This window comes from Neolamprologus multifasciatus, chromosome 19 (assembly GCF_963576455.1).
Source record: "Neolamprologus multifasciatus chromosome 19, fNeoMul1.2, whole genome shotgun sequence".
Taxonomy (NCBI): domain Eukaryota; kingdom Metazoa; phylum Chordata; class Actinopteri; order Cichliformes; family Cichlidae; genus Neolamprologus; species Neolamprologus multifasciatus.
In genome coordinates, this window is record NC_140457.1 from 28,786,192 (window position 1) to 28,812,919 (window position 26,728).

Below are 26,728 nucleotides of genomic sequence, written 5' to 3' on the forward strand. Positions count from 1 at the left end.
TAGTTAGTCATTACAACAAGTGTTGGTGAACTACAAATCAAGAATGTGGGATACTGTTTGTCCGTGATTTAAACAGCCCAGCGCTGCTCCCAACAAAGGGAAAACCAATCCTGCAGGGAGACCTACCTTGGCACTTGTGCAGGTGAAACCAAAGGGAAGATTTGCTTCACCATATTTTCTAGTCTTTGGCTTAGAATGAAGTTGGTTTGGAAACATATTCAGCTATGCTTCATCTCCTGCTTTGCGTTTGTGTGGGCGCCCGTGCTAGCAGTGTCCAAGTGGTTTTTTTAGCGTTTTGGTTTGTTTTTTTTCCCTTTTCATGCCGCGCCCCCCCTGCAATGGCTCTGCGCCCCCCCTAGGGGGCGGGCCCCACACTTTGGGAACGTCTGCGCTAGTCGAACCTCGGATACAGGAGGAACAATGCGGTTTTCGTCCTGGTCGCAGAACACTGGACCAGCTCTTTATCCTCTCGAGGATACTTGAGGGTGCATGGGAGTTTGCCCAACCAGTCTACATGTGTTTTGTGGACTTGGAGAAGGCATTCGACCGTGTCCCTAGGGGTGTCCTGTGGGAGGTGTTGCGGGAGTATGGGGTGTCTGGCCCATTGCTACGGGCCATTCGATCCCTATACAACCGTTGCAAGAGCTTGGTTCGCATTGCCGGCAATAAGTCGGACTCGTTCCCGGTGGGTGATGGGTTCCGCCAGGGCTGCCCTTTGTCACCGTTTCTGTCCATAATTTTTATGGACAGGATTTCTAGGTGCAGCCAAGTGGCGGAGGGCTTTCGCTTTGGTGGCCTCAGAATCTCACCTCTGATTTTTGCGGATGATGTGGTTCTGTTGGCTTCATCGGGTGAGGGCCTCCAGCTCGCACTGGAACGGTTTGCAGCCGAGTGTGAAGCAGTGGGAATGAGGATCAGCACCTCCAAATCTGAGGCCATGGTTCTCAGCCGGAAAAGGGTGGAGTGCCCACTCCGGGTCGGGGATGAGTTCCTGCCCCAAGTGGAGGAGTTCAAGTATCTCGGGGTCTTGTTCGCGAGTGATGGGAGAAGGGAGCCAGAGATCGACAGACGGAATGGGGCTGCAGCTGCAGTAATGTGGACGCTCCACCGGTCCGTCGTGGTGAAGAGGGAGCTGAGTGTAAAAGCGAAGCTCTCAATTTACCGGTCGATCTACGTCCCTACCCTCACCTATGGCCACGAGCTGTGGGTAGTGACCGAAAGAACGAGATTGCGGATACAAGCAGCAGAAATGAGCTTCCTCCGAAGGGTGGCTGGCCTCTCCCTTAGAGATAGGGTGAGAAGTTCGGCCATCCGGGAGGGGCTCAGAGTAGAGAAGCTGCTGCTTCACATCGAAAGGAGCCAGCTGAGGTGGTTCGGGCATCTGACAAGGATGCCCCCTGGGCGCCTCCTGGGTGGGGTGTTCCAGGCATGTCCCCCCGGGAGGAGGCCCCAGGGCAGACCCAGGACATGCTGGAGAGATTATATCTCTCGGCTGGCCTGGGAACGCCTTGGTGTTCCTTCGGATAAGCTGGAGGAGGTAGCTAGGGAGAGGGAGGTCTGGGCCTCTTTGCTTAGGCTGCTGCCCCTGCGACCCGGCCTCGGATAAAGCAGATGAAGATGGATGGATGGATGGATGGACATTGCACTGAATGACTCAACAACTTTAAAGTTAACAACAATATTTTCATTCTGAATTGGTTAAACAAAAATGGATGGCAAATCTATGTGTAAACAAACAATACCACCAAATTTAAAGTCTTTTTAATGCGGTCCTGACAAAAATATGCTCAACTTTTGTCTCTGAGATCCATGACCTATGATGGTTAAACCAAAGTCCAAATCTCCCAACGGTTAACATTTCTGTAGAACACACAATAAATACACTTAAAGAAATAAACATTCAGTTTAAACAATTACATTTAAGGTAAATAAATAATAATGTCCACATTCAGAAACTACTGGATGTTTATTTCTTGGTAAACTTTACTATCAGACCAAAAATTTTTGACTGGAATCAAAGAATCAGGTTGGACAGCTACATGCAGCCTGAGGGCATACCGTCAGCATACATAATATGACGTGTGTCAAAGCAAACACACACAAACACACACTTCAAGTGTAGTACACTCAATAAAACAGTCAAAGGAGCTTGCAAAGAAAAGCGTCTGGACTTCTTTAAGTTGCTTGAAGACGTTTCACCTCTCATCCGAGAAGCTTCTTCAGTTCTAAGGTCAAATGGGGGAGAGTCCCAGATTTAAACCTAGTGGGAGTATCCCCCCACAGAGGGACAAAAGGACCCCCTGATGATCCTCTAATCGCCTGAGCCAAGGTGTGAAACTGGGTGTGGGTCCCAATCAGCCAGAGTTTCGGGTGAGCTCATTGTGAAACCTGGCCCCACCTTATCATGTGATTTCCTGAGGTCAGATGGCCCAGGATGTGAGTGGGCGTTAAGGCGTCTGGGGAGGGAACTCAAAACTGGATTATAGATGGTAGACAGTTGGTGTCGTAAACCACCGCCTTTGTTCAAAGATGGTCGCTCACAGTGGACATAGATGCTTCTTTCACTCCTCTTTCAAACCATCTGTCCTCTCTGTCCAAAATATGAACATTGCCATTCTCGAAAGAGTGACCTTTGTCCTTTAGATGCAGAGGAACTGCTGAATCTTGTCCTATGGAGGTGGCTCTTCTATGTTGTGCCATGCGCTTGTGAAGTGGCTGTTTGGTCTCTCCAATGTAGAGGTCTGGGCATTCCTCGCTGCACTGTACAGCAGTGAGGAATTCTTTTTTCCTTCAGGCTTAGAGGGAACATGTTCTGCCCGGTGGTGTAGGGTCCTAATTACTCCAAGTTTGTGTTCCAGAAGGTGATGGGAGTCAAAGAGGAGGTACTGGTCCGTGTGTGTGGGCTTCCGGTAAACTTCGATGTTGAGGTTGCCATTCTCTTCAATGTGCACAGCACAGTCCAGGAAAGGCAAACAATCGTCCTTTGTGTCTTCCCTGGTGAACTTGATGTTTTTATCCACAGCGTTGATGTGCGCAGTGAAGGATTCCACTTCTTGTGTCTTGATTTTGACCCAGGTGTCGTCTACATATCTGTACCAGTGGCTGGGTACTCTTCCTTTGAAAGAGCCAAGAGCCTTCCTTTCCACTTCCTCCATGTAAAGGTTGGCTACAATAGGTGACACGGGGGAGCCCAAGGCACAGCCATGTTTTTGTCTGTAGAAGCCTTCGTTGTATTTGAAATATGTAGTGGTGAGGCAGAGGTCTAACAGTGTGCAAATCTGATCGGGTGTGAAGTTGGTCCTGTCCTCCAAGGAGTTGTCTTCTTGTAGTCGTTTTCTGACAGTCTCCACTGCCTCCGTGGTGGGTATGCACGTGAAGAGAGAGACTACATCAAAGGACACCATGGTTTCATCTGGATCCAGGGTAAGTTTCTGGACCTTGTTGGTGAAGTCGGTGGAGTTCTTGATGTGGTGTCGGGTGTTCCCCACGAGAGGAGCAAGGATGGTAGCAAGGTGTTTTGCAATGTTATAAGTGGCTGAGTTTATGCTACTGACTATGGGTCTGAGTGGGACAGCTTCCTTGTGGATTTTAGGAAGTCCGTAAATGCAGGCAATGGCATCCCCTGGTTAAAGCCGGTGATATGTAAGGCGGTCAATGATTTTGTCCTTTTCAAGGTCTTGAATGCAAGCTATAACTTTCTTTTTGTAGCTGCTTGTGGGGTCTCGCTTTAAGGCTTCGTAGGTATTGTTGTCACTGAGGAGAGTAGTGATCTTTGTGTGGTAATCTGTAGTGTTTAGGACCACGGTGCATCTTCCCTTATCAGCTGGTAAAACAGTGATGTTGTGGTCTTTGCTCAGGGAAGCAACGGCCTTCTTTTCTTGTATTGTGAGATTAGACGGAGGGACTTTGGCACTGGAGAGGGTGGCTGAGACTTTCATCCTGATTTGCTCTGCTTCTGTCTGTGATAATTTATTCATCCGTATGGCGGATTCTGTGGCTGTGATATGTGTATTAGAAGCTCTATATAAATACAACAACAGTTAACATATTATGAACATCATCTCATATAATTCGCTTATTCTAATCTGATGCCCAAACCACCTCAAAGTAAGGTCAAACTTTACTTAAAAGAGTAAAGTTTGACTTATCTGACTGCGTTGTCTGGGTGGGTACTGACACAGTCATGTCTGTACACAGTGTACAGTAGGGGACTTAGTAGAGTTGGATGTCTCGAGACCACTTTTACGTGGTCTTGGTCTCGGATCCCTCGGTCTCGTCTTGGTCCCGCTGTCTCGGTCTTGCTTTCTCAGATAGACATAGTGTTTGGGAGATTTGGAGTCAACCATCGGCGGAGCGGGGGGGGGGGGGGGTGGCTTACTGGCCTTAAGCCATTTTGTCAGAAGCCCGGGGTCTTTTGGAGTGTAATTTGTTTCATAGTTAGATGCCTGACTGACAACTGTATAAAACAAAAACTACACGCAATATTCGAAGCACATAGCGCACAGTCGTAAATCCCCCCTAATTTTGGTATGATCCGAGCTCAGGCAGTCGGAGACTGAGCTCAGCATGTGAGCGAGGGGGGAGGAGCTGCTGCCTGCGAGTTTGCTGTAGGAGAAGCGCAGACAGGCAGACAGAGGAGAGCTTAAGTTTGAGCAGGTACCAAAGCAAATCATTCGTACTGTACAAATAATGTAAATATGACGGTGAATCACAAAAGATTGATATCAAACTGATCACTTGACCCATATTACGTTACTTGCTCTTCGAGTGAATCAACAAATGGTGAAATGAGAGTCTTAGCTTACATGTGCGTTTATTTCATATTTTCAGTTGTTACCCTTCACGGCTAAACAAAGCACGGTTTCAGTTATGTACTGATGAACACAACAATGGACATAAGGAGCTTCTTTCAAAGAAAAAACTCAAAGTGGCCACTTTCATGAGTAAATCATATACGTTTTTACTATTTCTTTTCCATATGGGCAGGTACAGGTGTGGGACAGTAGGCTGGATCACTCATCTCGTCCTCTCAAATAAACTCAGCATCAAAGTCACTAGCCCACTAGGGCCTTTTAGGGTTGGCGTGCACTGAGTGGCTATCTCTTATTGAGTTTGTGGGCAAAACTGCATAAATTGATCTAAATAACAGCAATGAAATCATGAATTATAATATAATAATCTCTAAAGGTTTAATTGTTAAACAGTGTATGTAAACAATGCAGATCTAGCCAATATTGACCTGCTGTCGATTCTACAAGTTATAATCCAGCAAACATTGCTGAAACCTGAATTCATCACCAACTTATTGAGAAGGAGGGATTTGTGTCTCCTCAGAGAGGTGCATGAATGCATAGTGAGTGAGAAAGGTAATTGAAGAAGAAAAACTCAATGCATCATGGGAATCCCCCGGCAGCCTATGTCTATTGCAGCATAACTAAGGGAGGATTCAAGATCACCTGGTCCAGCCCTAACTATATGCTTTAGCAAAAAGGAAAGTTTGAAGCCTAATCTTGAAAGTAGAGATAGTGTCTGTCTCCTGAATCCAAACTGGAAGCTGGTTCCACAGAAGAGGGGCCTGAAAACTGAAGGCTCTCCCTCCCATTCTACTTTTAAATACTCTAGGAACAACAAGTAGGCCTGCAGAGCGAGAGCGAAGTGCTCTAATAGGGTGATATGGTACTACAAGGTCATTAAGATAAGATGGGGCCTGATTATTTAAGACCTTGTATGTGAGGAGCAGGATTTTGAATTCTGGATTTAACAGGAAGCCAATGAAGGGAAGCCAATACAGGAGAAATCTGCTCTCTCTTTCTAGTCCCTGTCAGGACTCTTGCTGCAGCATTTTGGATTAGCTGAAGGCTTTTCAGGGAGGTTTTTGGACATCCTGATAATAATGAATTACAGTCGTCCAGCCTGGAAGTAATAAATACATGAACTAGTTTTTCAGCGTCACTCTGAGACAGGATATTTCTAACTCTAGAGATGTTGCACAAATGGAAGAAAGCAGTCTTACATATTTGTTTAATATGTGCGTTGAAGGACATGTCCTGGTCAAAAATGACTCCAGGGTTCCTCCCAGTGTACACTGGAACTGGTAAGGTCGAGTTAGTGCCATCCAGAGTAAGCATCTTGTTAGATGTCAAATTCCAAGACTTTTAGAACCGAGTACAATAATCTCAGTTTTATTGTACTTTAGCTCAGCGGTCCCCAACCCCTGGGCCTCGGACCAGTACCGGTCCGTGAGTCGTTTGGTACCGGGCCGCGAGAGTTGAGGCTCAGGTGTGAAATGTATCGTTTTCAGGGTTTTTATCGGTTTTCAGTGTTATTTTGTTATCGTTTTTAACGTTAACTCGGTTTTCCTGGGTCTTTTCACGTGTGTTATGAATAAATCTTCTTTTTTTTCAGTACCGGTAGTTTTATTTTGTTGTATTTATCCGCGACACCTTAAAGGCCGGTCCATGACGCAAAAAAGGTTGGAGACCGCTGCTTTAGCTCATTGGTGTGTGTTATCTGGCTTCATGGACAGATAGAGTTGGGTGTCATCTGCATAGCAGTGTAAATGTATGCTATGCCTTTTAATGATACCGCTTAAGGGAAGCATGTATAATGTAAACAGAATTGGTCCTAGCACTGAACCCTGCGGAACTCCATAATTAACCTCAGTGTGTGAAGAGGACTCTCAGAGACCATAAGACGATCATTTGCAACCTTCACTAAAGGTTTTTGTGTACTGAGTGCTGAAGCCCTCTATGGGTATGTGGGATGGCTTTGGGTTATGTGATGTCTAGCCATTTGGTCCCTCTACAGCTGCAGCGTGAGCTTGCTCTGTATTGGTGGGAGTAAGTCACACTTGTTTCCAGTGGTTCTGCCAGGGCTGATCTTTTACATCAGTTCTGTTTATAGTTTGCATGGGCAAAATATCTAGCCAGGCCATCTAGCCATCTCTATTTTGGAGCCATTGGGATTTCATTGCTTCTTTTTGCAGATGATGTGGTTTTGATGGCTTCATCAGGTAGTGGCCACTGGAGTGGTTGACAGCAGAGTATGGAGTAATAAGAATTGGTACCTCCAAGTCTGATACCATCATTCTCAGATGAAAAACAGTGAAATGCCCACTCACAGTCCAGAATAAGTTGGTGCCACTAGTGGAGAAGTTTAGGAGATAGGATGAGGAGCTTGGTCAGTGAAAAGGGACTTGAAGTAGACCCACTGGTGCTCCACACTGAAAGGAGCCATTTGAGGTGGTTTGGGCATCAGATTAGAATGTGTCCTGGAGAATTTCAGGCATGACCCCCTGAGCCATTATGGGGCGACCGTGGCTCAGGGGGTTGGGAAGCGTATCTGTAACCGGAAGGTCGCCGGTTCGATCCCCGGGCTCTCTGTCGTGGTCATTGTGTCCTTGGGCAAGACACTTTACCCTACCCGATGGCGCGATATGGCAGCCTCGCTTCTGTCAGTCTGCCCCAGGGCAGCTGTGGCTACAACTGTAGCTGCCTCCACCAGTGTGAATGCGAGAGTGAATGAATAGTGGCATTGTAAAGCACTTTGGGTGCCTTGAAAAGCGCTATATAAATCCAATCCATAATCCATCATGTCCTACCAGGGCAGAGGTAAGGGCAGACCAAAGATTTACTGGAGAAATTACAGTTGGGTTGGGAACTGTAATTGTTCTGCAACCTCTAGTGAAGGTTGCAAATGATCTTCTTATGGTCTCTGAGAACAATTGGGAACAATTTGGCGTTCCCCCAGAGGGAAGGGGTCACATGAAGGAAGTCTGGGCTTCTCTGCTTGGACTTCTGAAACCCATGACCCAACCAGTTGAAAATGGATGGATTGCAGGCTCCATGCAGCGTTACATGGAGATCTAGGGAAGTGCCTCTGAATTGGCAGAATGAGGTGGTGGTTCCCATTATTGAGATACGGGACAGGTGGGTGTGTTCCACTTAGAAGCGGGATCGCACTACTCAGCTTCACTGGAGCAGTCTATATCAGGGTACTGGAGAGCAGAGTCTGTCTTTTAGTCAAACCTGGGATTCAGGAGCAACAATTTTTTTGTCCTGGCCATGGAACATTGGACCTGATCTTTATCCTGAACCTGATATTCAAGAGTGGATGGGAATTTGTCCAGCCATTGGGAATTTAATACTTCTAGGCTGGACTACTGTTATCTATCATTCTCATAATGTCCTAAAAACTCCTAGACAAATCTTCAGTTGATCTAAAATGCAGCAAGAGACTAAAAGGACCGAGTATATTTCTCCTATTTTGGCTTCCCTTCATTGGGTCCCTGTTAAATCCAGAATCAAATTCAAATTCCTAGCCATTATTGTCAGTTGGAAAAGAGTGGAATACCCACTCCAGGTCAGGGACAAGTTGCTGCCCCAAGTAGAGGAGTTTAAATATCTTGAGGTTTTGTAAACGAGTGAGGGGAGAGTGGAGTGGGAGACATCTACAGTGATTTAGAAGCCATAACATTCCACTCAGAGAGCTGAGCATGTGAGCAAAATTGACATTGTACTAGTTCTACCCTCTTTTCAATGAGGGCGGAGGGTTCGGCAAGACAATCGTCCTAAACACACGGCCAAGGAAACAAGAAAATAAACTCCTAGAATGGCCCAACCAATCACCTGACCTGAATCCAGCTAAAACTGTTTCTGTGGAGGAGGCGTCATAATCATCAAAGGCGTTTGTATGAAGCATTAAATAAATTTCAGTAAGTGTGTTCAATAAGTTTTCCCTGTAATTTATTACTACATTATTATTACACTAAACTTAGTTTATTAACATCTAGGGTTTAATTTCTGCACATGTGTGGATTGAATGGGTTTTTACCAACAGCTGGCTAGAACTTCATGTTAATAGCACCTAGTAAATTCGAGTGTTATTTCCCCCCCTATATATTAAAATAAGAGGCATAAACCATAATTGTCAGGTTATGAAAGCAAAAAGAGAGTGCAGTAAATGTATTTTTTTAAAACAGATGAAAAAAAAAAGACAAAGGAAGGTGGACTGTAGGGTGAGAAAGATGATTGATGCCATCTAAATGAAATGCTATTCCCAGTAATGGGAAAAAGGCGATGCCAGAAAGCAGGTCACTTAAACTGCAAAAGAAGTACTTAAGCAGTGCTGCCTGGGGCACAGTGAGCTTGACAAATATGTTAACATTAACCTTCCAAAATCAAAAATGGAGGGATGACACAGGAAGGAAAGGGAAGCCGGGAAGAATATATCAGCTTTTATCTGCAACCTGCGGCCTGACTCCTGAAACTGGGATGGTATCTCTACTGGCAAACACACCACTGCGGTGGGTGCGCACACACAATAAAAAGCATCCATGCAAACAGATATCTTTCCAAGTGTGCACTACTCTATCTTTCCATGCATATCACATGTTTTTTTGTTCTATCAAACTCTGTACCTAAAGTATAAGCCAAATTGAGTCTGACATCTGCACATTGTTTCTTAGAGCTTAGCTTGGTTGCACTTTTTAATTAATGTCTCACTAGTTTGTTGAGTGCAATAGTCTCATCAGCCATGAGCAAAAAGGGAAAAAAAGGAAAATGCTTCTGAACCAGCATTACAGAGCAGACTTTCCCTTTGAAATACACACAAAGCCCCTGGCAGAAATCAATAGGAGGAGCATAAAATCCACTTGCATTTAATTAAGATAACTAGTACATTCTCGTTCATAATCTCTCTCTTTCCTCCTCCATCGTTCTCTCACTCAATTTCTCTTCCTGTGCTGCTGCTCGCGTCAGTCCCCTCTGGGGGGTGAGAAATGTTGTTGGTAGGAATCTGGATTTAATCGTTTCCCAGATCGACACTATGTTTTTCATCCCCTGAAGCATGTTTCATTCACCCACCCCCATAACCTCCTCTTTGAAATGTTGTCTAGGTTATGTTCTGCAGCAGAAAAATGTTTGCTTTACGGCAAATGGACTACTGGGACTGAAATCTTAACGGGTTGCAATCCACTGTGTGGTCTGTGGGACGGTGTCAGTGCTCTGCTTCACTGTTTGCAGATGCATTCTGCAGCTAAATAAAAAACTGCAAATAAAAGATTTTCATACTCTACTCTTAATAGTGTCATCAGTACAATAGCAAGCTGTAAGTTATAGACTGCTTTAGAATTCTTATGGCAGTGTCTTGTCTCAAATACACTGAAACAATTAGGTTGAAATATTCAATAAAAAAAACATCTGCATTTGTTTGCATTATTTCAAATTCATCATATACAAAAACAAAAGAGACCTTAATGTTGTATGGTTGACACCAGCTTCAAGTGTTTGCAGTTTGCAGCCTTGAAGAGCTTTCAGAGAACACCTTCATCAACTGAAAGTGATTTTGATTTGAAAAATAATCTTACCTTTTCTTCACCAATGAAAAAAAAACTTTATCTGTATAGTGCCCATTCACAACAGTCATTACAAGTTGCTTTATTAAAGGCTAAAGACCCTTTGTATTTTTATATTCTTACATTTATATGTTTTTTAGTTGGATAAAGTAAGAGAGAACGAGTATTAGTTACTATATAAGCACACAGGGATTACAAGGCCGTGTCCCAGCAGGGCACAAAGTTATGAGACAGATTTCAGCACTTTAATGGTGTTTAGGTAAAAGCTGTTCTAGGTGCTTATTGCTCAGTAGCACCTTTCAGAGGGCAGCAGGTACAAAACCATGAAGGGTAATATGTTTAATGAAGCCTTTGTGAACCAGTGTTTCAAATATCTCACACACACACACACACACACACACACACACACACACACACACACACACACATTTTATAATAATTAAAGACACGGTAAAAATAAAGTCCACAGTCTTTAAATTCTAAGGTTTTAGTCAGCCTTGACATGTTGCACGTGTCATTGTTTATTTAGCCGAAATAAGCCAAAATGCACCTGATTAACTGATGATCAGCTAATCAGTGCCAAGAAAGAATGACATCAGCAATGATTTGAAAGAGCAACTCCTGCTGCCCTTCAGTCTGTGAATGTTTACGAGGTCATTTGTAAACAGTGAGAATAATTATTCAAAGTGGAAAACATTTAAGACAATTACCATTATTCCCAGGAACGCATGTCCCATCACATTCACCAAAAGATCAGGCCGTTAGGGTCTCAATAAATATCTTAATACACAGCCCAACACTTACCACATCTTAACACAAAGTTATGCTCAAAGAAGTTCATCGCATCTGAAATGACTTAACAAACAAAGTGGAGATGTTTGGCTGCACAGCGCCACACAACGACAGCATGTCAGCATAAATACCTCATACCGACTGTCAGTGGTGGAAGGATCATGTTTGGCTTTGTTTTGCAGCCACAGGCCCAGGCATGCTGCAGTCATTGAATCCATGATCTCTTCTGCATGCCAAAGTGTTTTAGATTAACGTGTAAGGCTATCTGGCTAAACGCTAAAGTGTGCTCCAAACAGGGAAATGCAACAGGACAATAATCCCAAGAACATCAGCAAATTTACAACAAAACAAGAACAACAAGTGTTGCAATTTCACAGTGATAAAAGTGAAGATATCAGCTGTTCTGACAGGAAATGAAAGAACTGCTCATAAACAAATGTCCACAAACACTGAAGCAACACTGTAACGATTATATGACCAAACTGCACAACAAGAGAGCACCAAAGTTAAACTGTTGAATGATGGGGTGTACTTTCATATGCTGCTTCTGCATTTTGCCTTAGCTTTGCAGGTAAATTGTGTGGGCTGGTACCAGAGAACCCAAGAGAATTAAGAGTGTAGTTTGTCAGTGTCTCTCTCTCTCTCTCTCTCTCTCTCAGTGTGTGCTTTGCTTCTATTTTTGTTGCCACTGCTGTTTGTTGACACGTGACCCGTGCCAGTAAGGTACATGGCACAGTATGGCCCTGCATGAACAGCTTGGCTGTGAGTAGCTCGCCAGTATGAATCACACGGTAAGTCGTGTAGTTCCTAGAAAACGTATTATTCATTGTATGGTGCGTGTGACTTTTCAAAATGTGGTAACATATAAGATCATAGGGTAATAAGATGAGATGCGCTTTTTCATCTCAGATTTGGGAAATTATTTGTTACATCGTTTAAAAAATTACATTAAAAACAACAAACATATAACAAATAGCAAATAAGTAGAATGGTACATAAGATCTCTGGGTCCTAGAGCCTGTCATATTTGCTGCCAGTCTGTCACACAGATAACAGTCAAACATTCACATATTTTGGTAATTTTAAACCTTTCGGAATAACCTGGAAAGAACCCACGAAGGCAAGGGGAGAACATGGAACATGTAAACATCGTTCTCCACCTTCCTCCAAAGACTTTCTGTATGAAGTTTGAATGTTCTGCCTGTATCTGCATCAACCCAGGTACAAACGAAACACCAAAGTAAGAGTGGAGAAAAATAAAATAAATTGTAACATGTACATGTGTATTCACAGCTTTTGCTCAATACTTTGTTGAAGCCCCTTTGGCAGCAGTTACAGCGACACGTCTTTTTGAGTATGACACTAGACAAAGTTTCTTCTTTGCAGAACTTCAGAAGCTCCATCAGGTTGGATGGAAAATGTCAGTGCACAGCCATTTTCAGATCTCTTCAGAGGACTTCCATTGGGTTCAGGTCTGGGCTCTGACCACTCAAGGATGTTCACACGATCCTGAAGTTAATCGTTTGTTATCTTCACCGTGTGCGTCAGGTCATTGTCCTCTTTGAAGACAAACCTGTCGAAGGTCCAGAGCGCTCTGAAGCAGGTTTAGATCAAAGATGTCTCTGTACATCGCTGCAGTGATTAGTCTCCCAAAATGCTTTTGTGTATTCTTTTCAAATTCATTTAAAAACAAACAACGACGCTTTTTCTTAAATTCACAGAGATGAGGGTTATTGTGTTATCTGCAGTAATAAATCGATAATTAAAATATGCGAGGGATCTTTTTTTTGGTTTCAGCAGATGATTCTGCGAGTTGTTAAAAGCAGGTCTGCAGTGCTACAGTGTTACAGAAAATCAGTACAACAACACATCTCACAGTGCTGAATTTGGAAATGAATACTGACATGGATAAAATAAATAAAACTGGGACTAACACTGATCCAATACCAAGAAACTGATATAAATGTTTTAGAAGTGCGAGCTGTAATATTGCTGCTTTGTTGTTACGACTTTAACTAAGCCAATAAGATAACTGCTTTCCAGAGTGAACTAACAGCACATTTCACCCTGATTCCTGGATACACTCATAGGCCTACTCATCATCTACCTGCTGTCATTGATGCATTGATATTATTGGCTAGCCTCAGAGTCTGGCACACTTACCAGAACTCAGTCAAGCACAGAAAACCCAAATGTCCAAGCATCCCCCACTCCCACATCACTGTGTCCATGACCTGATCTAACAGCTTCACGGGATTTTCAGATTTATTTTAGAGGCCAATTTTACTCAGTACTGGATCAATGTGTGTACTATCTGTACTGATGGGCTTTCTTCAAGATGGCAGCCATGTTTGGTTGCCGCTGCTGGTGTCGTTTTTTATTGCCGGCCATCGCCATTTGCAGCGTTCTGTTTTTCTTTTGTATGCTGTTTGAATTCATGATCGACGTACATTACGGGTTCATTGGACAGCTAATGTGACAGCTGCAACAACTACAGCAAAGCCTTTCCTCCTTTCTGTGTTCCTCAGTGGAGCGTTTGATACTGTACACAGCACAGAGTTATTATCGAGGTGGAACAGGCAGCGTTGGAGGCTCGCTTCTTGGCTGTGGGGAGACTCCCAGCGCCTGTGGCCAGTTCCTCTCCTGTCACTTGGCAGGCACACTGCCCTGCTGTCTGTGGCTCACGGCTCGATGGCAGAACGGTCATCTGGGTCTGTTTTACTGGTGGCAGCGATGTCCTCTCATCAGTGATCGTTTTATCTGTTGTAGGAGTCAATGCAGGTTCACAGATGTGTACAGGTGTTGAATTCCAGTGAGCTGCTGAATGTCCCAATCAATGGTCACCAATCCAGTTTCCCTGCTTAATGTTTTCTAACTTACATTATTTATTCTAAATAATCTCTTTATTAAGGACTCTCTAGAGTTGCTGACTCAGACGTGGCAGCGACATTATATTCACTTCTCTGGCAGAGGACTCGCTGCCTGATGAACTCAAACCGGTTTCCTTCATTTGAGTTACAGATGATTAAGGTCGGTTCTCCGAAAACCTTTTATTTTAATCTATTACCTGCTGGACTCTTTTTTAACTGAATTTAATGACCTTTGTCACTTATCATTAGAAGGATGTAACACTGGGAGATTTTAACCTTCATATTGACGAACTCTTGATTGATGGACTCTTGTAGGACAGCAGCTGATCTCATCATTACAGAGTATTTTAACTTCCAGCAACATGTTTCTGGCCCTGCACATATGATAATCCCCACATTTCATGACACTTTTCTTTCATCCTTTCTTTCATATTCAGGTACAGGAGCAACTCTGAAACAAAATATTGTCCAATGGTAACATGTTTGTCCTTGGATAAATATTCAACACGTTCTCACTCCCAAAGCGTAACATTTTACGCTAGGTGACAAATCGTCAACATATTACGTTTTCGGCTACCCACCACGTTCCTAAATGACGACCTCGGAAAAATGAGGAAATATGAGAACCGTATGGACTCTATCTACACATGTTCGCTCTTTTTCTTCAAATCACTTAGAAACACGCTATTTAACATCATTAAAGTCCTGGTTAAGATCAGGAAAAAGGTTATGGTTAGGGCTAGGGATAAGGTTAGGTTTAGGGCTGGAATACAGGGCTGGAACGTCTATTACCGCGGGAGCGTCATTGCACTGGATTTCAGCCATAACCCGCCGCGTACCATAAGAACGCCGAAGGCCTCCTTTCGCGTTCCTCAGGAACGCCGCGGGACGTGACAAAACGTCGGCATGTTACGCCTCGGGAGTGAGAACAGGCTCAAATATTTGTCATTTTATGAGATATTGTCACAACAAGAACGTTTATGGGTGGCCTCCACACCTGATGCAACAATATTGTCTCTTCCAATATTCCACATGCACCAGGTCTGAGTACAATTTGTAAATTAGGTCACTGACATTAGTATTTCTCCATCATTGTCTCAATATAATGTCCCCCAAATTCAAGCCCCCTCGATGTCCTTCCTACTTTGTTTTTAATTAGTGTGTTTGACTGTGTTTGACTGTATCATGGAAATGATTATTGCTCAGTTTCCAGCTCAAACAAGCTGCTGTTGGGCCAAAGAAGCCACAGTAGACGCACCTCTGTCAAATAGTTACAGACCAGTCTAGAATTTTGTGTCACAGGTTTTGGAAAAAGAGTAACAGCAGAGCAGCTTAACTACTTATTAGAGAAAGACAATGTTATGGATGTGTCTCAGTATTGTTTTCACAAACTGCACTCTATCAAAACTGCTTTAACATTTTGGTTTAATTGTATATTAGGTTGATACTTTATAGCAGTATCTTTACAAACACGCTATAGGCTCATGTACTATCTATCAGAGAGATTTTTTACTGTTTGTATGAATCAAGTGATGTCTGAAGCAACAGCAAGATAACATGCACGGTAGTGATATTGTTCACTCCTCGTCATAAACACCAGTGAAAACATAAAAGTGCAACAAAACTGAACAAAGTTTTATCTCAGGAAAGACTTTACGACTCAAAATACTGTTCACATTACAAACTAGTTTCAGCTACGATTGCGACAGCTGTATTGCCAGTGTGCATTTTTGCACACACTCTCTTAATTGGCTCTACTGCTTCATCAAAACGCATAGGCTCATGTAAACGAGCAGAAGGTATACAAAAATACAATAAAAGAAAAAATACAAACAGAGAACGAAGCTGACAAAAACTGATGAGCCAAAGAAAGAGGGGCAGGCAGTGAAGAGAGGAGGAAAAAGATGCAGAGTAAGAAAGCAAAGACAGATAAGTAGAGCAGAGGGTGACTGACCATGAAAATAATAAAAAGACAAAAAGAGTCTGACCAGATATCTGAACAAGATGAGGACAGAATCGCTTTATGTCAGCCCAACACATCAAGAAACGTGACTCCACAGCTGCAGACGCACCACATTTTATTATTCCTTTCTTGCTCTGCTGTTCTGCCACCAGTGAGCTGCCATGCAAATGGAGCCAGAACGGAGCCTCTTGTCTGCCTAACACGAGACAACAGGGAGCCTGTGTATGTGTGTGATACCTAATAATGTCTACATCTTGCTCAAGGATTAGACACAGTAACGAGAAAACAGCACAGGTGGTGAGGGAAGAGGAATCTCCAGGAGCTTAGACAGGCTTTTTCTGTGAATGGGGGAAGCCATCACAGGTGTACACAGCGAGATCCAGCCAATCACAGCTTCTCAGGACAAACACCCGACAACCTTTTTGCACTGAAGACTTTGTACCAACACCTTCTGCAGTTCTTAAATTTCCAAATGAATTGGCATGCTGAAGTATTATGTGATCATCAAACATAGAGTGGCACCAACTGTACATGAAGTGTTTGGAAGTTCAATTAATACTTTATAACATTATAACTGATGGGAGGTTTAATCCAAAGGTAGGCTTTCTGCTTTATAAATCCAGTACACTCTATACTGTCTAGAATTTCAGTAGCACATTTACAATCACACATATTAAAGATGTGATGAAGCAGAAAATGTATTTTAACAGTCCAATGTTAAAAGAAAAAACTGCTAGCCCTTATGGTAAATGGCCTGTATTTGTATATCGCTTTACTAGTCCCCAAGGACCCCAAAGCGCTTTACACATCCAGTCATTCACCCATTCACACACTGGTGATGGCAGCTACATTGTAGCCACAGCCACCCTGGGGCGCACTGACAGAGGCGAGGCTGCCGGACACTGGTGCCACCGGGCCCTCTGACCACCACCAGTAGGCAACGGGTGAAGTGTCTTGCCCAAGGACACAACGACCGAGACTGTCCAAGCCGGGGATCGAACCGGCAACCTTCTGATTACAAGGCGAACTCCCAACTCTTGAGCCACGATCGCCCTGGGAAGTATTTCTTTCCAAAGACTCAACAGGTTTTATTGGGACAGCAAAGACCAGCAGTGATTGCTGGACTCTGGACAGGATGGGATGCTGGTGGATCCAAGTTTTAAATCTACCAGACAGGCCAGATTTGTTGACCTTGGTAAGCCACTTTCCAAGTTCTTGATTTAGCTTCTGGATAGCGGCAGAGTCTTTCAGGCTTACCCAAACTCTTGACTGGTTGCTCAGTGATGGATGAGATGACCGTCCCTAAAATCAGCCAATTCAACTTCCCTTCCTTCAGCACCATGAGCCATTACTTGGAGGGCTTGAAAATGATCCTAGCTCATGTGATGAGCTTAGAAGGATGCTTCCATTCTGAGTAGACCAATTGGCAGGTTTTCAGAGAGGCAGCGATTCATGATGGTGGGGTGGACTTTAAAGGCTTTTGCTTGCTCAGTTTGTGGATACATCAGCAAGTGCAATGTGTAACACAAAGGTTATAATCGTCTCTCCTAATCAGAAACCCTGGCTAAATGTGGAGGTGAGATCTCTGAAGGATACAGGGCTCAGCGTTTGCTTCTGAAGATCCAGTGGCACTGAGAAGAGCAGGGAGGGAATTGGATGCAGATATTAAACTGGGAAAGGCAACCTATGGCCAAAATATACATGATCACTTTGTCACCAGTGGCCCTTGAAGCATGTGGAAGGGTATAAAGAGCATCACTGGGTTTAAGACAGTGTGCTCAGGAACTCACCATGGTGTTGACATTTTTAACATCTCTCTCTCTCTGGCTTTGGTCCATTGTTTTCCCAGTGCCCAAAGACCCAGCTGAGAAAGCCATGAGTAACTATTGCCTGGTGGCTTTCACCCCACTTATCATGAAGTGGCTGGAACGGCTGCTTTTGGCCACATTCATGAGTCAGTTGACATCAGTGTGGGTCCACAGCAGCATGCATACAGGAAGAACCACTCTGCTGTCATGCATGTGTCAGCCTGCTCTTTCTGAACTCTGACTGTATTTAATACCATCATTCCACAGACACTAACCAATAAGCTGTTACTGTGTGTAACTGTGTGACTGTGTAATCCAGCTCTCCACAAGGGTGTGTATGGTGGCCTCTACTGTGTACACTTCTCACGTCAGCAAAGTATCCAGGCAATCATATTCTGCAGTTTGTAGATGGCTGTTGTTGGTCTGATCTCTGATCTCTACATACAGGAAAGAGGTGGAAGAGCAACCTCACATGGGCCACGAATTCAGCCAGTATTATGAAGGAAGCAGATCAATGACTGTTTTTCATGAGGAGGCTGAAGCAGCTGATCTTGGTGTCCCGTGTTCTGACTTCTTCTATAATTGTCTGTTATGGCAACTGCTCTGAGGCTGACAAGACGGCGCTGCAAAAAGGGTGAAATCTGCCCAAAAGATCACCAACAGCAGTTTCCCTTCTCCGGAGCACGTTTATATTAAGAGATGCAGAATCGGGTATTGAACATCAACAGCATCCATGTAAAAACTAAATTACTGGGAAGCTTAAATGATCTGCTGTTCTGTATCACTGGTCTGTTTGCATGATTTTGCTTGATAAGATGAATTATCAGTAACATAAATAAACTAAATGCACCTACATTGTTCTCAGACCACCACACACTGGTTACATTTTGAGCATTGTTTAAGGACAACCTGCTCTCTCACTGGCTCCATCAGCCAGGAGAAGATCCTTTATTTTCTCCTGGTTGTTCTGTAAACTGCCCCACAGTGACGGTTGTTTTAACATCATGCAGCTTTCGCACAGGTCTACTGTATACAACTCAGATCAAATTACAAAACACACGCACACTTTTATAAACAAGCAGAAAGCAACACAGTGTGTTTTTTCCTTCTTCAATTAAAGTTGCCTTAATTACTTGCTTACTCCAAGCACTCTCTGTGAAAAGCCATTACACAAGAGAAGTGAATACAGACAAATACACACCTTAAAAACATCAAACACATAACACTGCACTGCTCTTAAACACTCACAGAGCAACCGGCGCTTTTCATAGAGGTGGAAAAGGAAAGATTTTGAAAAAGCTGTACCTTTGCTTTTAGCTAGAAGAGCAGGGGGAGAGTCCACAGCCAAGAGTGCCCAGAGAGGGGGGAAGAAGAAGAGGGAAATTTAGTCCAAATTATAGCAGACACGTCATAGAATTCAATAATGCACAGCACCATCTTTGATGTAACTGTACATCTCAAACACATGAAAGCCACGAGCTGTAACTACTCAAATAGAGGACTTCTGGGAAAAGGGGCGGAGAGAACACTCATCGGGAAAATGAGGAAATTTATATAACATCTAAAAGTAGAGATGCATGCATGAAAATAAACTTACAATATATATTACATGACCATGCAGAGCTGTTTCACTAATTTACCCTTTCATTCATACTCATGCATTTTGTCCCGTTTCTACTGACATTCATTCCTCTTCTATCCACTGCATACTTTCACCTCTCAGCTCTTTCTCCGCCTGCTTCCTACTCTCACCAGACATATCAGTGTCTGCAAACATAGTTCCTCTCTTGACATCATGACACGTTTTCTCTAGATAGAAATAGTGCAGCCCTTCTGACCTTCTCTATACCTCTCCATCAACATTCTCAAAGCAAGCATCACATTTCAATTCAATTCAATTCAGTTTTATTTATATAGCGCCAAATCACAACAAAAGTCTCCTCAAGGCGCTTCATAGATACAGAGAAAAACCCAACAATCATATGACTCCCTATGAGCAGCACTTTGGCGACAGTGGGAAGGAAAAACTCCCTTTTAACAGGAAGAAACCTCCAGCAGAACCAGGCTCAGGGAGGGGCGGGGCCATCTGCTGTGATTGGTTGGGGTGAGAGAATTTGTAATTCTCTTTCTGCTGCTCACTGATCATCGGGTCACTTTAAAAACTCTTTCTCATAGCTTCATGGTTCCACTCCCTCTGTGGTCACGGTAGCCATCAGCTTCTCTCTCCTAGACATCCACACACCTGCACCAGTGTGTGATGTGGACCAAGTGCCTTTCACTCTCAATCCCTTTTTAAAGCTGCTCACTTCCTCCTTATTAATTCTCTGCACTTTCTGAATCACTAACTTTCCTCCATCCATCCTAATCTCTCTCTCATCGTTCTTCATTTATCTGCTTCTCAGAGTACTCCTCCCATCTTCGTACCACACCTGTAACTTGTTACTACATTTCCATCTCTATTCCTTTTCCTTTTTTTCCTGTCCCATTTGGTTCTTTAGCCGTCAGAATTGTTGTCTGGAGACCAACAAGGAGACCCAATGGATTTACTTTGCCAAATGGATCATCACGGCCTTGCCATATTGGTCCATTTGATGTGCACAGTGAACACCCGTGTACATCTCTATTCCTAATCACCCTGACCTGTTTCACATCTTTCTCCTTAGTGTCACGTTTTACATACAAACCAATAAAAGCCTTTTTCTTCGCCTTTCCCACTCCTTCCTTTGTGAAATGCCTTTTCTGTCCTGTGCATCCTCATTCCACCAAAAGACAATTGTCCTTGTCTCCTTTCCTCTGTCCACAGTATAACTCATACACCTCCTTGGCTGTTTCTGTCTCACTTCATCTCTGAACTTCCTCCTTTAACTTCCACCTTGTAATGCTTGGCTCTGCCCGATTTCCAGAAACACTCTACAGACTACGTCTGATGCTGCCCACTGTAGCTACAGTCTCTCCAGGACGACACTTTTCAGAATAAAACAGGCTTTGTTTGTTACAGTTTTCTTAGGGCAGTAAGAAGAAGGAGAGAGGGGTAATAAAATAACATTGTATATTGAAGAACACCATCAAAAACAACCACAGCACAGCACAACAGAGTCACAACCAAAGATAGACTTGTAGCAAAGACATAAAGAGAGGCATACCTTGCTCTGCCATCATATGTGCAAGGCCTTAAGGAAACAGGAAAGGAATAAAAGAGAGGGGAGGAAAAGAGTGAAAGAGAATATTTCAGCACAGAGAACACTTAGTTTCAATACGCTCTGGTATTGTGATGATTCATGCTTTCACCCATAGTGAAAGCATAACATCAGATCACACAGGTGCCACGAAGCTTCCTGCGCCTCAGCAGGAGGCTTCCTCATCACGAGTGTAACACATAAAAAGCTTGTGTGCTTTTTAAGTTTGTGTAGCAGAACTCAACTGACCTGCTGCATAGACATAACAATGCAATATCTGCTCTTTGCTGTTTGGCTGTTTGAGGCAGCAAACACAAATTATAAACACATTATTGAAATGTCTTCAGTTTATCAGTTTATGTCCCTGTCCTGCTAACACACAGCTGCTTGTTTAAACATCCAGTTAATGGGAGTGACATGTCTGTTTTTCTCTTTCTGGTTATTGTCCATTTTTTGGTTTAGTCTTTTTTTAGTATTATAGCTGCTTTAAAATGAATTGTTTAAACGTGACAGAATATATGATATTTTAAATATGATTTCCTGAAGGCCGGCTTTGACACACCATGAATGTCCTGTGAAGTTTTAGTCCACATGAACTGAATTTCATTACTTTTGTGCAAAGACGGTGTAAAATAATGAGAATTACTGCAATGCTCTAGTTTAATAAACTCTTTGTTTTCAATCAGATACTTAAATATCTCTATAGAACCTGTTAGAGGGAAGTAATCTGTAACTACTGGTATGATGAAACAACCCAAGAGGCAGGATCATAAAATCTGTGTTGAATATCAGATTTCTGAAGGAATAAACAGAAATATTATGGACATTAGTAACTGAAAGATAAACCTAATATCTACACATGGTTGAATAATTAACATATAGTGTCATAGTAATAGTCTTAGTCATTTGTCCCTCCTTTGTAAAAGAAATATCCCATTTCAGGGAATGCAATGTGAATTATGTTAAAGCAGGAACATTTCAGTAAATCGTGGAGCTGGAACAGTAGCTTCTGTTTGCACTTGTCTGAATATCTGCTTCCATCTGACATTATTCACTAGAAAAACTCACCTGGCATGTTGTTGCTGCTGATCTCTAGAGCAAAAAAAGGAGACAAAGAAAACAAGCAAAGGTAGTATTAGAAACACACTTGTTTCTTGCATGCTGACTATCATGCAAATAATTACACACATAGTTCATACAGAGGGCTGGCAGTACACACAGCCTTTTGCATGTTCTTTACGATGCAGAATGTTTCAGCAAGTAGCACTTAAAGCAGCAGCACTTTGATCCACAATCACGACAGGAAATACAAAGAGAAATGTTCAGCACAAAAAGGCATTTGTTCTCACGCATGTGTGCATTTTCCCTTATCCTGCATTGAAGTCACATTACCTCATTTATTCTGTAATAGTATACTGTTACTACAGCACGAAGACATGCAAAGAAAAAGTAAAAATGTCAAATGTTAAAGCCAGAAAGGCCCTAATGTCAAAGATCTACAGCTGTGGTCTGAGGCTCATTATGGGTGGAGTAACTGTACAGAACAGATCTTTATTGAAGTATTAGGTGCAATCCCCAACCTCAGTATGAATACAGGATCTACATATCTACATTAATCCCCATGAATATTTGGTGAAATGTCCCTTAGCAAGTTGAACCTTAACAGGATACGTTTGTATCAACAAGCTTGTGACAAAACTCTGATAACTGACCACAGTTCTCCTTCTTAGCTCTTGAATCTTCAGGCCAATCAGAAGAGTGCTGCCAAACCAATAATGCTGACAGGAAGGAGTCAATCATGATCACTAACAAAACGTTTAACAGGCTTTGTCATGTTATAAAACAGTAGCAATAATAATGCAGAGTTCAGCTGACTGCAGTGAGATTTTACACACTTTATTTATCTGAGCCTGTATATGCACCTTTGACCCTGCGTGGGTTCGATGATGATGATTGGATGTGAACTTGTGATCACAACTGCATGTTTGCATATCCACAGATACAAATGTGGAAATATGGAGCTCTTTGAGCTTTTGTCACAGATGCAAGAAAACTGACATTTTAGCTTCTATAAGAGTTTCAATCTACAAATTTACTTACATTAGCAAAATAATCCACTAAGACAATGATGGCAACAACAAAATAGATCTCTGTATAAAATCACAGTAACTTAGTTTGCTACACAGAACTCATACTGTATGCTGTTAAAAGCAGCACAAATTATCATTGCAACTAATATTTATTTACCTTGAACACAGGCTTGGAGAGAAACCCAACAAAATCAGTGATTTAAAGCCACTTGATCTACTGCACAATATTTTTGGGTCATCTGCTATAAAATCCCAGATCAGGAAAATCTCCTTCATGTTTTTCTGTTTTATCCTCAGTTACTTTGACACAGAGGCCTCTGCTGTGATGCTCACACCTCTGATAAAGTCTCACAAGTGTCAGCTTTCTTATTATAGATATAAAAATATAGATATGTACTGATAAGTGATCAGAATTATAATATTTCTGACTGCCTGAGGCAAAGTTTCCCTGATTCGAATCGAATCGAATCGAATCGAATCATGGATCAAATCGATTTGGGACCTTGTGAATCGGAATCACATCGATTCTAGAAATCAGTGATGATAACCAGCCGTAATCCCAAACACACCAATGCAATAAAAGTATACCTCGATAAAAAAACGCATTAGAACCTTGTCAGTGATGGAGGCTCAGCTTCCCATCTTAGCACAAAGATCAGCTTTGGAGTGCTCTTCAAGAAAACTGCAGCACTATTCATGGTAACGACAGAAAGAGAACTTGACTAACAGAGTTCAGTGTTGAAAAATAAAAGTAAGTGGTTGAAAATGCTGGTCTTCACCATGGTTATACCCTCATTGTATAAAATCTTTACACACTGTTTTTGCCTCATATACTGTATTTCCATTTATTGTTGCACATTTTTAATAAATCACCTCTACCAGAGGCCTGGGAGCTTGAGGGTCCTGCTCAGTATCTTAGCTGTTCCCAGGACTGCACTCTTCTGGACAGAGATCTCCGATGTTATTCCCGGGATCTGCTGGAGCCACTCGCCTAGTTTGGGGTCACTGCACCGAGTGCTCTGATTACCACGGGGACCACTGTTACCTTCACCCTATATCCTTGGGAAACATACTAACCCCAAGTGGCTCTCAGGTGCATCCATCGGAGTATGAATGAGTGTCAATGTTAGAGTGAAAGCTATTAGAAGACAGTGGTGTGGCATGTTGTACAGAGTGCTCTGGGAGATTAGAAAAGCCCATTTACCATGGAAGTCCCATTGTGACCTCGGGACTTCCAGGTTATACTCAGCACAGATGTTCCTGTACACTATGCCGGCCACTTGGTTATGGCGTTCCATGTATGCCCTGCCTGCTAGCATCTTGCACCCTGCTGTTATGTGCTGGATTGTCTCTGGGGCATCTTTACACAGCCTGGGGTCTTGCCTGGTGTGATAGACCCCAGCCTCTATGGATCTTGTACTCAAGAGCTTGTTCTTGTGCTGCCATGATTAGCGCCTCTGTGCTGTCTTTCAGTCCAGCTTTGTCCAGCTACTGGTAGGATTTCTGGATGTCAGCACCTCCTTTATCTGCCAGTGGTTTATACCATGCCTGTCCTTCCATGATAGTTCCTCCTTTTGCTACTCCTTCTTGGGTTTCTGCTGCCTGAGGTATTCACTGAGCACGTGGCTGTTTGCGGCCATCTTCCTGATGTAGTCATGGATGTTTGTTGTCTCATCCTGGACTGTGGTACTGACACTCATTAGTCCCCGGCCTCCTTCCTTCTGCTTAGCGGACAGTCTCAGGGTACTAGATGAAACCCTCCATGCATGGTCTGGAGTAGGGATGGGTACCGGTGTCCGGTGCCATGATGGCACCGGTTCTGACATAAACGGTAGTAACCAGACCGAAAAGCAGCGCACATTTCGGTGCTTTATTTCGGTGCTTTTTTTTCCTGAGCTGTGATACACTTTAGATTCTAGCCAATCATTTTACGTTTCCGAGGATAGTAGGCGGGTCCAGGTACGTAAGTTCTTTTAGAGCAGAGCTACAGATTAAAAATGCCCAAGGCGAAGCAGTCAAAAGTCTGGCTGTACTTCACAGCAAAATATGCAAACTCAGCAGCCTGCAACAAGTGCTTTAAGCTGATACTGTGATACTGTCAAAGGTAACACCTCGAATCCGATGAAACACCTGGCGACGCATAGCGCTTTTTTTTTAAAGCCGAGAAATGCGCCGTATTTGATAGCTTGCTGCGAGACCTCACACCGAGCACATCTACTGCGGGTGTGGTGCCTGTTATCGGACCCGGAGCCCTGCTAGTGTAGCAGAAATGATGATGGCAGCAGCAGCCGTTCTTCTCTGCGTGAGTAGCTTCATGTTGTTCATGTGTAATTTACGTTGAGTAGGCTAACCACGTTATTACATTAATGCATGTAAGGTGAACTAGCAAACACCATCATAGCTACATGCAGCTGTCTTCTTGTTTGATGGCAGATACTCCCTTCACCCTGGCCAAAAAGGTTAAAATGACCAAAGAAAAAGTGGAAAACAGTTAAACATGAGAGCTTTTTGGACAAAGTTTATGTTTTTTCCATTGTTTAAGCTGCTTCCAGCCAAGAGTGATACCATATATGCCCCATAGCTGCAGAAAAGGCTAACATTGTTATCTTTTTACAAAAAAAACAGCTGAACATGAGAGGTTTTTGGACCAATTTTGTGTTCTCCATTCTTTAAGCACCGGTTTGAGCACCGTTTAAGCACCAGCACCGTTTCAAAAGTACCGGTTTGGCACCGGTATCGGATAAAACCTAAACGATACCCATCCCTAGTCTGGAGTTTCCTTTTCAGTGGCTATCAGTGGCTTCCATCCCCTCCTTTGACCAGTTTGTTATCCCAGCAGGGTGCCTGATCATAGGCAGGGCATAGGTGTTAATAGCCTGGATCTTGTTCTTCCAATTCAGCCGACTTCTCAAGACTTGCTTTAATCTCTGTAGGTACTTGGTGGTTGCAGCTTTTTCTGGTTCCCATTTGCCTGAGGGATCCCCAGGTACTTGTAGCTGCCCTCAGTGTCTACAATGTCGCCTTCTGGCATTCCAATGTCATTGCTGTATATCCTGGTAGTGTGGATCAGTGAATCGATGTCTCGTCCACTCTTGGCATACAGCTTGATGTCATCCATGTACAGGAGGTGGCTGACAACTGCTCCGTTCTGTAGTCGGTATCCGTAGCCAGTTTTGTTAATGATCTCACTGAGGGGGTTCAGGCCTATGCAGAACAGCAGTGGGGACAGAGCATCTCCTTGGTAGATCCCTCACTTGATGGTGACTTGTGCTATGGGCTTGAAGTTGGCCTCTAGTGTTGTACGCCACATCCCCATTGAGTTCCTGATGAAGTCCCGTTGGTGTTGTATAGGTCTAGGCCTTCCAAGATCCAGGTGTGGGGCATTGAGTCATAGGCCTTCTTTTAGTCAATCCAGGCGGTGCACAGGTTGGTCAGCCTGGTCTTGCAGTCTTGGGTGACTGCTTGGTCTGCCAGTAGCTGGTGTTTTCTGCCTCTGGTATTCTTGCAAATTCCTTTCTCATCTATTGAGTCATGTTCATCTTAGCCGCCATGATGCCTGACAGGAGCTTCCATGTGGTACTGAGGCGGGTTATTGGTCGGTAGTTGGAGGGGACCAGTACCTTCTGGGGGTCCTTGGGTGTCAGGACTGCCCAGCCTTCGGTTAGCCATTCTGGG

At 43.3% G+C, this 26,728-nt stretch overlaps 1 protein-coding gene across 7 annotated transcripts in view; it reads right to left on the reverse strand.

The window, feature by feature from the left end:
• Window positions 1-26,728, reverse strand: part of nrxn3a (neurexin 3a) — a 190,859-nt gene that overhangs the window by 136,763 nt on the left and 27,368 nt on the right. For all 7 annotated transcript variants that reach the window (XR_014871261.1, XR_014871262.1, XR_014871263.1 and 4 more), the window contains exons 3-5: window positions 22,032-22,055; window positions 20,931-20,957; window positions 19,093-19,104 (exon numbers count right to left, since the gene is read on the reverse strand). Coding sequence is in view for 4 of the 7 variants with exons in the window: in XM_085144003.1 (XP_085000129.1) it covers window positions 19,093-19,104; window positions 20,931-20,957; window positions 22,032-22,055 (63 nt within the window). In the remaining 3 variants the exon portion in view is untranslated. The remainder of the gene's footprint in view (window positions 1-19,092; window positions 19,105-20,930; window positions 20,958-22,031; window positions 22,056-26,728) is intronic.